A 13,407-nucleotide genomic window follows, 5' to 3' on the forward strand; every position below is an offset into this window, starting at 1 on the left:
TGGGCAGCCCAATCTCCAGACCTGAACCCCGTTATGGGAGAGTGATAAACAGTCTCACACTCATGGACACAACTGTTTATCACTCTCCCATATTGATAGTTCTGCTTCACGTCACCTGTCTTATCTATGACATTATTTTTGTGCTGTGTTGGGCATAAATATGCAATTCTTCAGATTTTGTATTGGTCTATGCCTGATGAAGAGACATGCATAGTCTTGGAAGCTTGCAATTTGTTACCACTTTTCAGTTAGCCATTAAAAGGTATCAACCACTGAGGACTCAATTCTAAATATTTTTTCACCGCCACTAAAGGTGATATATGGTGAGATATGGCATGCTGAATCACGTTAGAAACTGCTAAAAATATTTTTTTTTACTGTAAAAGAGCTCTGCACCCAGAACAATTTCACCGCCTTTAAATTATAAGGCGAAATATATTGTGTGATGTATCACGTTATCAACTGCAATTTTTTTTTTTTACTGTGCAACAGGTCAAATCATAGAACAATTTCACTGCCTCTAAATAACATGGACTGATATGGCGAGTTGTATCACGTTCAGCAAAAGTAAGATTTAGAACGCTATACTCGTGAATAGAGCACCGTAGAAGCAGTGCACAACACACTTCTATGAATTGAGCCCTGTTGTCTTTGTCTGTGGACCTCAGTAATGGCACACAAAAAAAGAAAAACTGCTGGTAGGTCAATTTCACAGCCACCCAGGACAGTAGTTATCTAAACTTTCTGACTAATAAACAACTGCCTAGCTAACTACCTAAAATCTATCAGCACCCAGGCCCAGCATCTCTGAGTTGTGCTAGTGACAAAATAGCGCTAAAAAAAGATGTCCGATCTTTATATAAAGAGGGACATATGCTTTCAGCATGTAATGACACAAGCTGTTGTGTCTGGATATTGTGAATATTTACAGCGCCCTGACATTACCGAATGTTACCAATTTTTCACAATTTTATAAAAATTTTGCTTGTGTTTCCGATCACGAATCGGAAGGTGCCATATTCATGCCGAATTTATGTTTGGCGATCTTTTTTCGAACATATTTGCTCATCTCTAGTCATTATAAGTATTATGTGGCACTAGATAGCCGAAGTTTTACAATTGCCCTATTGCTTCCTATAGAAAAAAAATCGGTAACTACACTACATCAACAGAGAAGGACCAAACATTTTCTTGTCTATGGTTCTAAAGATCTGTAAATATCCCACATCAGTACAGATGGTGCTCACCAAGTGCTGGCTGGCCTCTGCACGAAAGCTGCATACGAACTGTCTGCTTTACGGTAGACAAGTTGCTGTGCATAACCTGCAACGATAAGGATCACATTATTCTCCAATTCAGTTGGTAGATATTATCTTTTATGTTCAATCTACTTTATTAAACATTTTACAAACAAATATATTACATGAAAAATGATAATCTATAGAATCATAGAAAATATCTAGTATTCAAAATGAGAATACCACTTTTAACAGTACGTCAAACATACCATGGTAGACAATAACAGTAACCATATGGCGAATGCCAACAAGGTATTCAAGAAAGGAAGTATCCTCTATATTATGTAGAAGAAAGACATAGGATAAAAAAAGAGGGAAAGAAAGACAAGGAAAGGAAAAAAAATTAAAAAAGTAACAAAAAGGGGCTATGAATAATGGGGTCCTTAAAATCATATATATATTAATGCGCAAATTCTTAGGTAACTGTAAAAGTCAGTGCAACACATAATGGAAATCAGGTGAGTCCTAAAATAAAATCCATCCACTCCAAATCCTTCTAAATTTATTGTTTGTTCCATTGCAGTCTGCAGACTGCTCCTCCATTCTACACAGAGTGACCACTTCCTTATACCAGTCTAATATGTCGATATTATCTTTTAAACAGTAGCACGATATCCATCAGGTAATCTTGTCTTTATCTACTTGACAATTTTTAAGGCCAAAAACGAATTTTAGATAAACCCCAGATTTCTAAATGTTGAAATACTCTGGAAATACTGTATGTAATATACTAATAGATAAACCTATCAACAACAAGAGCGTACTGCCCCAAGAACAGACATATTGTCATAAATAATGCAAAAAAGTGAAAAAATGTTTATTAATTACTGACAACATACACAATATAAAAGCGTAGTCAACAAACAGTACAGAACGAGATAATGGTGAATGACCAAATGGGCAGACACGAACAGTCAAACCTCACAAAAACATTATATGGGTGCAGATAAAAGAACGGCATGCACTAGTAAAATAACAGGCATAGTACAAAAAGTGCATGGATATGTAATGTTCCTAATAAGGGAGAGGGGGTAAAGGCTAGAGATCTAAGTCCCTAGTCATAATAATACACTCCAAACGAAGGAGCCCCCTACAGCCTAACTATATATCCCCATATAGCACTCTGCCTGCATACAATCTAAATCATGCGAACTGTCATATAAGCCGCTTACCCATAGGAGGTCTGTTGCCGTGTGTGTCCATAAGAGAGCCCCGACGCGCGTTTCGCGTAATGAGCTTCCTCCCCAGGTTTATCTATAAGTCTGGGAGCTTTGGCCCCTTCTGCTCTCGTGACAGGTGCAATGGGCACTTTCGATTTTTGGGAGCAACATATATATGTATGTATCCGCAAGGTTGGTCTTTGTTCTGCATGTATTATACTAATATAGGAAAGTCGACTTTCTCATCAATAATCTATTTGTAACACACCTTTAGGGCTACCACGGTACACTGGGTGTTATGGAGGGTCTCACCTCTCCAGGGCGCAGTGCCTCCACCCGAATCTTGATTGGAGCTCTCTCTCTGGGACTGCAGAAGGACTATTATCTTCTGCCAGGGGCTGACTCGGGAAGCCCCTGCCACACTCAGTACACACTCACAGGGATCAGGAGTAAAACAGTTTAACAGGTTTATTGCTATGCAGCATAAATGAAATGGATTTAAAAGAATAACATGCAATACAAGTAACTCTGCTCTGTCAAAGTCATATATACATCACACTCTAATTCTATTTCAACCCTGCAAGTATAACGCAGCAGGGTTTTTTATTTCTCTTCTGGATTTACTCAGTCCAAATGTTGGGGCCCAGTTGCCGTGGATGTTGGCACGCAAATTAGAACAGTTGGTGCACTTAGATGAATACGAATAGCAATAGTCTGGGCTGTAGTGTACTCACTGTAAATAGCGCTGGTAGAACCACAAGTCTCCGAAGGGACTCACTGCATGTCTCCAACGGTCGGATAAGTCTCTGGACACCAGCTGGGGGCGGCCGGGTTCAGGCCTTTATACGGTGGGAGTGCCGGCATAACTCTCCAAGTTCTTGATGTAACTTGCTTCGGAGGGTAAAAACAAGCCGCGCTCTCTCCAGCAGTGCGGGTATATCCGAGGGGACAGCAACACTGCAGCGTAGAGGGATGCAAATCCGCCGTGCTCAGTCTCTCACAGCAAGTTGCCACGCGCGCTTCTTTCTCTGAACTTTTGCTTTCACTTTCTGCCCAGCTCCTCCCTCCAAGTCCCTCCTCCTCCAATCCAGGCTGTGTCATCTGACTGAAACAAGGGTCCCTGGGAATGGTAGTCCACTGCAGCTCAGGGAAAAATCTGCTAATATCTGTAGGTCCCTGTCTAACGGCAGCTGCAAAGCTCTTCTTAGTGTCTGTAAGTCCCAAAATACCAGTAGCTACCCTGACAGTTCCCAGTGCCGGTGTTACATTCTCCCCCTGGTGAGTCATTGAAAGTGTCCCATCATGACATGAGGACTCACCACCTGAAACATGAATGGGGGTTAAAGCATCCTGATTAACACCAAATTTACATGCACACAAACCACCTCCTGGACACATGGGAGATACTGGGAAATAAGGCCAAACAGAATTTGAATTAAAGTGTATCAGCATTGAGACCTCAGTGGTATGTCCCATTCTATCAAAGGTCAGCATCATGGGTGGCCTAGTGTCCCGTTTGGGACGAGTGTGTACTAAAGGGGCCCCCTCCCCCGCACCCGAGTCTTGTCTGTCCAGAACGGGCTCCTCCAAGTGGATCTCTTCATTTAATAAATGTCCCTCTTCTGAACTCTCCCCAAAGGGGGGCAGAGCGCACTCACCTCCTGACAAATGCCCCTTTTTTGTGCTTCCACTTCAGGAGTCTGGTCTTCAGGGCCCGTGCCTATGGGGCATAGGTCCTTGGTCCACCTGTAGCTCCATTGACCGTCGGGTCCCCATTCATCCCCAGACTCGCTGTCACTTCCTCCTGAAGCAACTCCAGGCTGAGGTGGTTGTTGACACCTACGACTTCTCCTATTGCATGAAAGGGTTGTATGACCTCCTGGGGTTGGCAATGGCGGTAAAGATGTTTTTTCCCACAGGCAACAAATGGTGTCGATGATAGGTTTTGGCAGCTCCATCCCCTCTCTCGGGCTTCACTCTGTAGGCCGGGACACCAGGCAGCTTCTCCATCACCCCATAAGGGTCAGGACACCACCGATCAGCAAGCTTGTGCTTCCCAGGAAGACCTAGAAGTTGGATAAGGACTCTATCTCCATATCTCCAGGCAGTAAAACTTGTTCCCGAACTCTGCAGTCGTAGTGAGTCTTATTGCGCTTCCCTGCCAATCTGTAAGCTCTTTTCAAATCTTCTTTTAGCTGGGACACATATTTTAAGTAGGTCTTCCCAATAGAACTGTCAAAGGATGTCCCAAAACTATTATCCACTGGTAGCTGGGCTTTTCTTCCAAACATGAGAAAATAAGGCGAGTATCCCGTTGACTCATTTGTAGTGCAATTGTAGGCATGAACCAACTGACTCACATGCCTGCTCCATTGTCCCTTCTTCCTGGGATCCAAAGTGTCTAACATGTTCAGAAGAGTACGGTTGAACCTCTCAGGTTGAGGGTCCCTTTGGGGGTGATACGGGGTGGTTCTGGATTTCTTGATCCCACAGATGGCACATAGTCCTTGATTAGTCTACTTTCGAAATCCCTTCCTTGATCATTATGGATGCGGGCAGGCAGCCCGTAATGTACGAAGAACTTCTCCCATAATGTTTTTGCTACAGTAATTGCCCTTTGATCTTTGGTGGGGTAGGCTTGGGCATATCGGGTGAAATGGTCAGTAACCACTAACACATTACTGACATTGCTTTCATCAGGCTCGATGGAGAGGAAATCAATGCACACTAGCTCAAGTGGGCCATCACAGGTAATGTTCATCAGAGGGGCTGTTCTCAAAGGCAAGGTTTTTCTCAACACACACCTGGAGCATGATTTGCAGTATTCTTCAACATCCGCCTTCATCCAAGGCCAGTAAAATCGGTCAGCCACAAGACTCGTGGTCTTTTCGGTGCCAAGATGTCCATGGTCATCATGCAGGGACTTCATGACCATCCTCCGAAATCGGGTGGGTAACACCAGCTGTCAGCGGACTCCTCCCTTCTGGCACTTTGTCTCCCGTTATAGTAGTCCATTTCATACTACTAGAGACTCTAGCTGCCGAGTCAGCAGAACAGATTCCTCTGTTCGTAATGCATTCTTTTTGGGCCTCAAGCCCCTCTTAACCCACCATCGGACTACCCCCCCGATCGATCCTCCTGCTGCACCTTTCGGACTTGATTACGAGTCAGTTGAGGGAGCGAGTCTGGGGTTACATTTGTCACTCAGCAATACAACAACGGGAGTGCTTCACTGGATACTCCTAAGAATTCAGCACAACCCTGCATAGGGAGAGCATTAGTTTGATGTCTATGGCACAGGGTCTTCACCTCAGGGGCAGGGACCTCTATCCATCCCCCTTCTTCTTCCTCATGTAAGGGTTCCCTAGGCAGGCGAGAGAGTGTGTCTGCATCAATGTTACTGATCCCCGGTCGATACTTTAAGCTGAAATCGTACAAAGAGAGGGCAGCAAGCCACCGGTTCCCTGTGGCATCCAGTTTTGCCACAAAGTGTACCCCATAGAGGTAGTCATGCAGCATGTCCACTATGGCCCATTTCAAAGCCAGAAACTCCAGTTTGTGAGCTGGGTAGTTGCGTTCACTGGGAGTCAATCCTCAACTAATGTAGTAAACGGGACGCAGACAGCCATCATGGTCTTGATAGAGAATCCCTCCTAGTCCGTCAAGAGAAGCATCTACATGTAGCAAATATGGTTTACTGGGGTCTGCATAGGCCAACACTGGGGTTTGAGTCAAGCATGACTTCAGTTTCTCGAATGCCTCGTCGCATGCAGTTGTCCATCTTTTCCCAAAAAGTTCATGAACTTTGAATTAGACCCTCTTTCTTGACCTTGAGGAGTGGGCTATCCTCCCGGAAGGGGGATACCCCTGGGTAAGGGCAGTTAACGGCTTCGCAATCCGAGAATACTGGGGTACAAATCTTCGATAGTATCCGCAAAATCCTAAAAAGGACCCAAGCTCCCTCTGTTTGGTGGGCTTAGGCCAGTTTACAACAGCCTCCACTTTGACGAGGTCGGTGGAAATTCCTTCTCTGCTGACTATGTGCCCCACATATTTCACAGTCATCTGGCAAATCCAGCACTTGTCAAGGGACAACTTCAACTCAGCCTCCTTCAACCGATCCAGCACCTTGAACAATCGCTGGTTGTGTTCTCCCAGAGTCATCCCAAAAACAATAAGATCATCTAGATAAACCAGGACCTCACATAACTACATGTCCCCCACTACTTTGTCCATACATCTCTGAAAAGTGGCCGGAGCGCCTGTCAGTCCTTGAGGCAGTCTCTGAAACTCAAAAAACCCAATGGGGCAGATAAAAGCGGTCTTCTCTTGATCTTCTTTTGACATGGGTATCTGATAGTAGCCACTCCGGAGATCTAACACAGAAAACCATTGGCTCCCTTGCAGGCAATCCAAAGCTTCATCGATTTGGGGCACAGTGTACTGGTCAGGGATCTGTTATGATCCGGTGACCTTGGAGCAGCATGAAAACTTTCACTGGAGTAGGTGGTAACTATACTGACCGCAAATCCTGATCTTAACACCGCACTAGAAGTAGCCGTGGGGTGTACCTAACAAGCCCTAGACACCTCGTCACAGCCGGAGGACTAAATACCCCTAAAGATGGAAATAGGAATACTATCTTGCCTCAGAGCAGAACCCCAAAGGATAGGCAGCCCCCCACAAATATTGGCTGTGAGTAGGAGAGGAAAGACACACACAGTCAGAAAAAAGGATTTAGCACAAGAGGCCGCTCTAGCTAAAATAGGAAAGGATAGGACAGAGTTCTGTGCGGTCAGTATTAAAACCCTTCCAAAAATATCCACAGCAGATTATACAAAAATTCCTCCATCTAACTAAAGACGTGGAACGTATATCTGCAACTCCAGAGACTATTAAACTCAGAGCAGGAATACAATCAAAAACAAGCACACAGCTTGTGTGCCATAGAAAAAGAAACAGACACTTATCTTTGCTGAATTGGCAGCTAAGCAGGAGAAGCCAGACAGAGATCAAATCCTTCCCAAGAAACATTGACAACTGGCAAGGACTAATGAGTCCTGCAAACCTAAATACTCCAGTCAGAACTGCAATCAGTAGATACACCTGTCCAGGACTGCAGCCCAGAGACAACTGCATTACCACCTACAACCACCGGAGGGAGCCCAAAAGCAGAATTCACAACAGAGATTGTACGTTTATTCAAGGTACGATAATCCACACACATCCGAATAGCTCCATTTTTCTTTCGAGCTTTCACGATGGGGGAAACATAGGGGCTACTGGACTCTATGATGACTTCTGTGTCTAACATACCGCGTAGACGCTGCCTGACATCTTTGATATCCGCCGGGGCCAATCTTTGGAATCTCTCTCAAAAAGGCTTTTGATCCTTCAGCCGAATGCGATGCTCCACTCCTTGGTGAGGCCCATGTCCCTTTCACCTAGAGAAAAAACTGCACCCCGCATCATCAGGCTGTCAATGACCAACTCCCTCTCTTCTCCTTTTAGCTCACTTCCTTCAAAACAAAGGTCAAAGCTTTCAAGCTGTAGTTCCCTCTTCTCCTCCTCCGTTCTCACATGGGCCTCCAGGCAGACTGGGTGGATGGATAGGGTCTGCAAGTAATTTTCTCCCCCAACTTCCCGACACCACTGAGCTAACGCACGGAAGATGTTGGCATCTGTTCCCACTATGACAGGTGTTGGTCTCTCATTTGCCTCGGCCTCTGGGAAGATTAGCACTATGATGGGTATCTCTTTATTCACTCCAAAAACAGTCTTTAGGAATTGTAGCGTCATGGATACGTATCCTCTGTAGGGGTAGTTGTGCTCACTCAGTCCCCACACCATGAGTCCAGACAACGGTTTCAGAGGCATGTTGGATAAATATCTCTTATACCATTCTTCGAAGATGATGGATACTTGAGACCCGCTATCCAGCAATACTGTGCAAGGTTAACCATTGATATATGCGGGGACATGTGGGGATGGTCCCACTAAACCTTCAGACAGGGTTTTCGATGAGGCACTATTGGAGCTGGGCAGTAGAGTAGGTCTTAGTTGTTGATGGGGGCTCAGTATGGGGTTCTACTGGCCCCCTTTCCCATTTCCCGACTGCCTCTGAGTGTGAGGGGGAAGATGTGAAGAGTTCTTTGGGCTCCACCTCTTTGGACACTGATGAGCTATATGGCCTGGACTCCGATAGACAAAGCACCCTTCTGGTTTCCTACTCTCTACTCTACAGAGGTCATCATTCTCTCTTTCTGAAACCAGGGTTTGCTTCTCGGCTACCTCCGCAGCACTTTGTAGCCACTGTATTATCTTGGCCTGAGCACTTAACAGTTGTGTAATCTGCTCCCCCTGTTTCTCGATGACTTTCAACAGTTCTATCTCTCGGCAGTCGGCTGCTGGCTTCAAGGCAACAGTAGTCACCCGAGGGGATGTCTTCTCTCTTGCGGCCAAAATAACCTCTTCCTTCCGAACTTCCTTAAGCAACTCATGAAAAGAACCCGGAATCTTCTCTCTATCACAAGACCTTATCCACTGGGCAATTGGATCATGAGTAAGAGCTCCTCTGAGTACTTGTTCCAGACGACACTGATCAACTTCTTTAGGGTTGACTCCAACTTTAGATGCTATTCTATGAACCAGCTTATCTAGTCGGTATAGATAGTCGGACATCTTTTCATCTGGCTGTTGGTAGGTGGTACGGAGTTTATAGAGTAGATCAGTAGCATCCTCAGGGGATCCAAAAGCATCTTCTAAAGCACTCACATAATCTTGATAAGTTGCCAGAGGCTTGCTCCGCCAAGCAGCCTGCACCACTTCCATAGCAGTAACCTTCAAACTCTCTAATATTCTCTGCTTCTTTACAGCATCAGTGCACTGCCACTCTTCTAGACACTGTAAAGTGACATCCCTCCAAGTATCATATCCTTCTCCAGCAGGGTGGGGAGGGCCCCCGAGAAAGTTCTTAGACGACGGTAGTTCCCTTCTGGCTGCATCTTGGCAAACTGACTGACTAACTTTTCCATAGCTGTCATAAGCACATCAGCAGGGGCCTCTGTCTCTTCATGATGGAATCTAGGTGGAGTAGAGGGCGGACCTATACTAGTCTTTCTAGGCTGAGTGGTTGATTCCGGTTGCCGGGTCTCAACTTCGGACTCCGTAAGCCAAGTGATCTGCCATTGTCGACCATACTCTGAAGACACGGCTACCATGGATGGGAAGTATTCTTTCCTCAAGATCTGCCTTGAATTCAGGGCTGTGGGTAACTGTCCCCCCTTTTCCTTCCAGCGGTCGATCACTTTAGGGTGGGCAAGTTCAGTGAGTCGGTTAACTATTTTCAGTATCTCTTCATCAGACGCATTACAGTGCTCACCACTCACTGCAAAGCTTTGTTTGGCGGGAACATCCATCTCTTCACACCACAAATACACTTCTCGTTCTGTTAAAGTCTCCATAGTAAATACTCCTGTGTTAGTTCTGGATCTCAGCAATCCCTCCACTGTAACACCCCTTTAGAGCTACCACGGTACACTGGGTGTTATGGAGGGTCTCACCTCTCCAGGGCGCAGTGCCTCCACCCGAATCTCAATTGGAGCTCTCTCTCTGGGACTGCAGAAGGATTATTATCTTCTGCCAGGGGCTGACTCAGGAAGCCCCTGCCACACTCAGTACACAGAGGGATCAGGAGTAAAACAGTTTAACAGGTTTATTGCTATGCAGCATAAATGAGATGGATTTAAGAGAATGACATGCAATACAAGTAACTGTGCTCTGTCAAGGTCATATACACATCTCACTCTAATTCTACTTCAACCCTGCAAGTATAACACAGCAGGTTTTTTTTTTTCTCTTCTGGATTTACTCAGTTCAAACATTGGGGCCCAGTTGCTGCGGATGTTGGTGCGCAAATTAGAATAGTTGGTGCACTTAGATGAATATGAATGGCAATAGTCTGGGCTGTAGTGTACTCACTGTAAATAGCGCTGGTAGAACCACAAGTCTCAGAAGGGAACTCACTGCGCGTCTCCAACGGTCGGATAAGTCTCTGGACACCAGCTGGGGCGGCCGGGTTCAGGCCTTTATACGGTGGGAGTGCCGGCAGAACTCTCTAAGTTCTTGATGTAACTTGCTTCGGAGGGTAAAAACAAGCCGCGCTCTCTCCAGCAGTGCGGGTATATCCGAGGGGACAGCAACACTGCAGCGTTGAGTGATGCAAATCCGCCGTGCTCAGTCTCTCACAGCAAGTTTCCACGCGCGCTTCTTTCTCTGAACTTTTGCTTTCACTTTCTGCTCAGCTCCTCCCTCCAAGTCCCTCCTCCTCCAATCCGGGCTGTGTCATCTGACTGAAACAAGGGTCCCTGGGAATCTAAGTACACTGCAGCTCAGGGGAAAATCTGCTAATAAGTCCCCGTCTAACAGCAGCTGCAAAGCTCTTCTTAGTGTCTGTAAGTCCCAACATACCAGTTAGCTACCCTGACAGTTCCCAGTGGAGGTGTTACATATTTTTTTAGCTTCATCATCAAAATGAAAAGTAAAAAATATAACATTATAAGATTCATAAGTCTTAATAACAGATAAGGAGCAGTCCTGACAAAATTTCAGTATGACCAGTTTCCTATGTTGCAGTATATGATGCCTCTTAGGGCTCGTGCAGATGAGCATATTTTACTAGTGATCCAACAAACATCAGACCACACCCAGGCAAATGTTATGCTATGGGGCCATGCACAAGTCTGATTGTTTTCCTCCAATAGGGAAAAAAATTGCAACCTGCCCATGTTAGATCCAATATTCGAATGGCACTCGGCCATGCAAGTCAATGAGTGTGTGGAAAACATCGGACTGCACTCGAATTTTCATAGACTGACACAATAGAAATATGGAGACATTTTTATCTCCATCTTCTCCTCATCCAAGAGAATTAGATCACACTCTGACCCTGTGGGCCATTGTTAGACTCTCAGCTGCCAAAGCAATCCATGGACACCATGTGATTATGCAGTAGGTGTGTGATGGGGTGCTATAGGTTTGAGTAAAAGAGGTACAATACAAGGTTGAATTCTGAACTTGAAAAAGAAATTTTATGAATTTCATGAGTTTCTTCTAATTTACTTACCCTGGTAGATCATCTTGATGGCTCCATGTCTTCGATTTACACCAATTCTATCCCACTGGTTGGTGGCATCAAGATAAATGGTTGCAATTACTGTAGGAGTCAGAAGGATCATGTTTGATTCTCCAGAACCCCGTGGAACAACAATCAGATGACTAAGAAGGGAGCCATCAATTACATTCTCCTCCATTTGGCCGAATGAGTTTCCTAAATTGATTTATGAAATATAATTGTATGCATAAGACATAGGAAGCCAATTATAGTCTAAAAATTATCACCATAGAAAAATTATATTAATAAAAATAAAAAAGTTATTCTATATGAAAAATAAAATAATACTGTGTAGATGCCCACTGAATATCTGAAGATCTCTTAAGATACTCAACCCCTTAGGCTGAACTGTTTCTTTAGCATCATATTTATAACATTCTCAATCAGATTTCTATTTTAACCTTTTCCATTTTCAGTCAATTTTCATTTTTGCGCTTTTTTTTTTATCCCTCCCCTTCTTCCAAGAGCCATCATTTGTTTTATCTTTTTTGTCCACACAGCCATATAAAGGCTTGTTGTTTGCGAGATGAGATGTAATTTTAAATGACTCCATTCATTTTACCATTCAATGTACTGAAAAATGGTAAAAAAAAATTCTAAATTTTGTGAAATTGAGAAAAAGCTACAATTCTGCCATGTTTGCTTTGTGTTTTGTTTTTACGACATACATTCTGTGGTAATAGTTAGTTTGAGTCATGATTCTCCAGATCAGTATAATTATGGCAATACCAAACTTGTATAGATTTTTTAAATTTAACCCCTTTCTGACCTCGGACGGGATAGTACGTCCGAAGTCAGAAGCCCCGCTTTGATGCGGGCTCCTGCGGTGAGCCCGCATCAAAGCCGGGACATGTCAGCTGTTTTGAACAGCTGACATGTGCCCGTAATAGGCGCGGGCAGAATTGCGATGTGCCCGTGCCTATTAACTAGTTAAATGCCGCTGTCAAACGCAGACAGCGGCATTTAACTACCGCTTCCGGCAGGGCGGCCGGAAATGATCGCATCGCCGACCCCGTCACATGATCGGAGGTCGGCGATGCTTCTGAATAGTAACCATAGAGGTCCTTGAGACCTCTATGGTTACTGATCGCCGGTAGCTGTGAGCGCCACTCTGTGGTCGGCGCTCATAGCACACCTGATTTTCTGCTACATAGCAGCGAACATAAGATCGCTGCTATGTATCAGTGGCGATCGTGCTGTGCCTGCTTCTAGCCTCCCATGGAGGCTATGGAAGCATGTCAAAAGTTGAAAAAAAATAAAAAAAAGTGAAAAAAATAAAAAAAAAATATAAAAGTTTAAATCACCCCCCTTTCGCCCCATTCAAAATAAATCAATAAAAAAAAAATCGAACCTACACATATTTGGTATCACCGTGTTCAGAATCGCCTGATCTATCAATAAAAAAAAGCATTTTTCTGATCGCTAAACGGCGTAGCGAGAAAACAATTCAAAACACCAGAATTTTGTTTTTTTAGTCGCCGCGACATTGAATTAAAATGCAATAACGGGTATTCAAAAGAACGTATCTGCACCAAAATGCTATCATTAAAAACACCAGCTCGGCACACAAAAAAATAAGCCCTCACCTGACCCCAGATCACGAAAAATGGAGACGCTGCGAGTATTGGAAAATGGCACAATTTTTTTTTTTAGCAAAGTTTGGAATTTGTTTTCACCACTTCGATAAAAAATAACCTAGTCATGTTAGGTGTCTATGAACTCGTAATGACCTGGAGAATCATAATGTCAGGTCATTTTTAGTATTTAGTGAACCTAG

General features: G+C 44.4%; 1 protein-coding gene across 1 annotated transcript in view; it reads right to left on the reverse strand.

Moving 5' to 3' along the window:
- The window catches only part of LOC138674679 (A.superbus venom factor 1-like), a 372,946-nt gene that overhangs the window by 170,584 nt on the left and 188,955 nt on the right, over positions 1 to 13,407 (reverse strand). Inside the window, exons 24-25 of the mRNA XM_069762494.1 lie at positions 11,583 to 11,786; positions 1,248 to 1,323 (exon numbers count right to left, since the gene is read on the reverse strand). Coding sequence (XP_069618595.1) covers positions 1,248 to 1,323; positions 11,583 to 11,786 — 280 coding nt within the window. The remainder of the gene's footprint in view (positions 1 to 1,247; positions 1,324 to 11,582; positions 11,787 to 13,407) is intronic.

This window comes from Ranitomeya imitator, chromosome 4 (genome assembly GCF_032444005.1).
Source record: "Ranitomeya imitator isolate aRanImi1 chromosome 4, aRanImi1.pri, whole genome shotgun sequence".
NCBI lineage: Eukaryota > Metazoa > Chordata > Amphibia > Anura > Dendrobatidae > Ranitomeya > Ranitomeya imitator.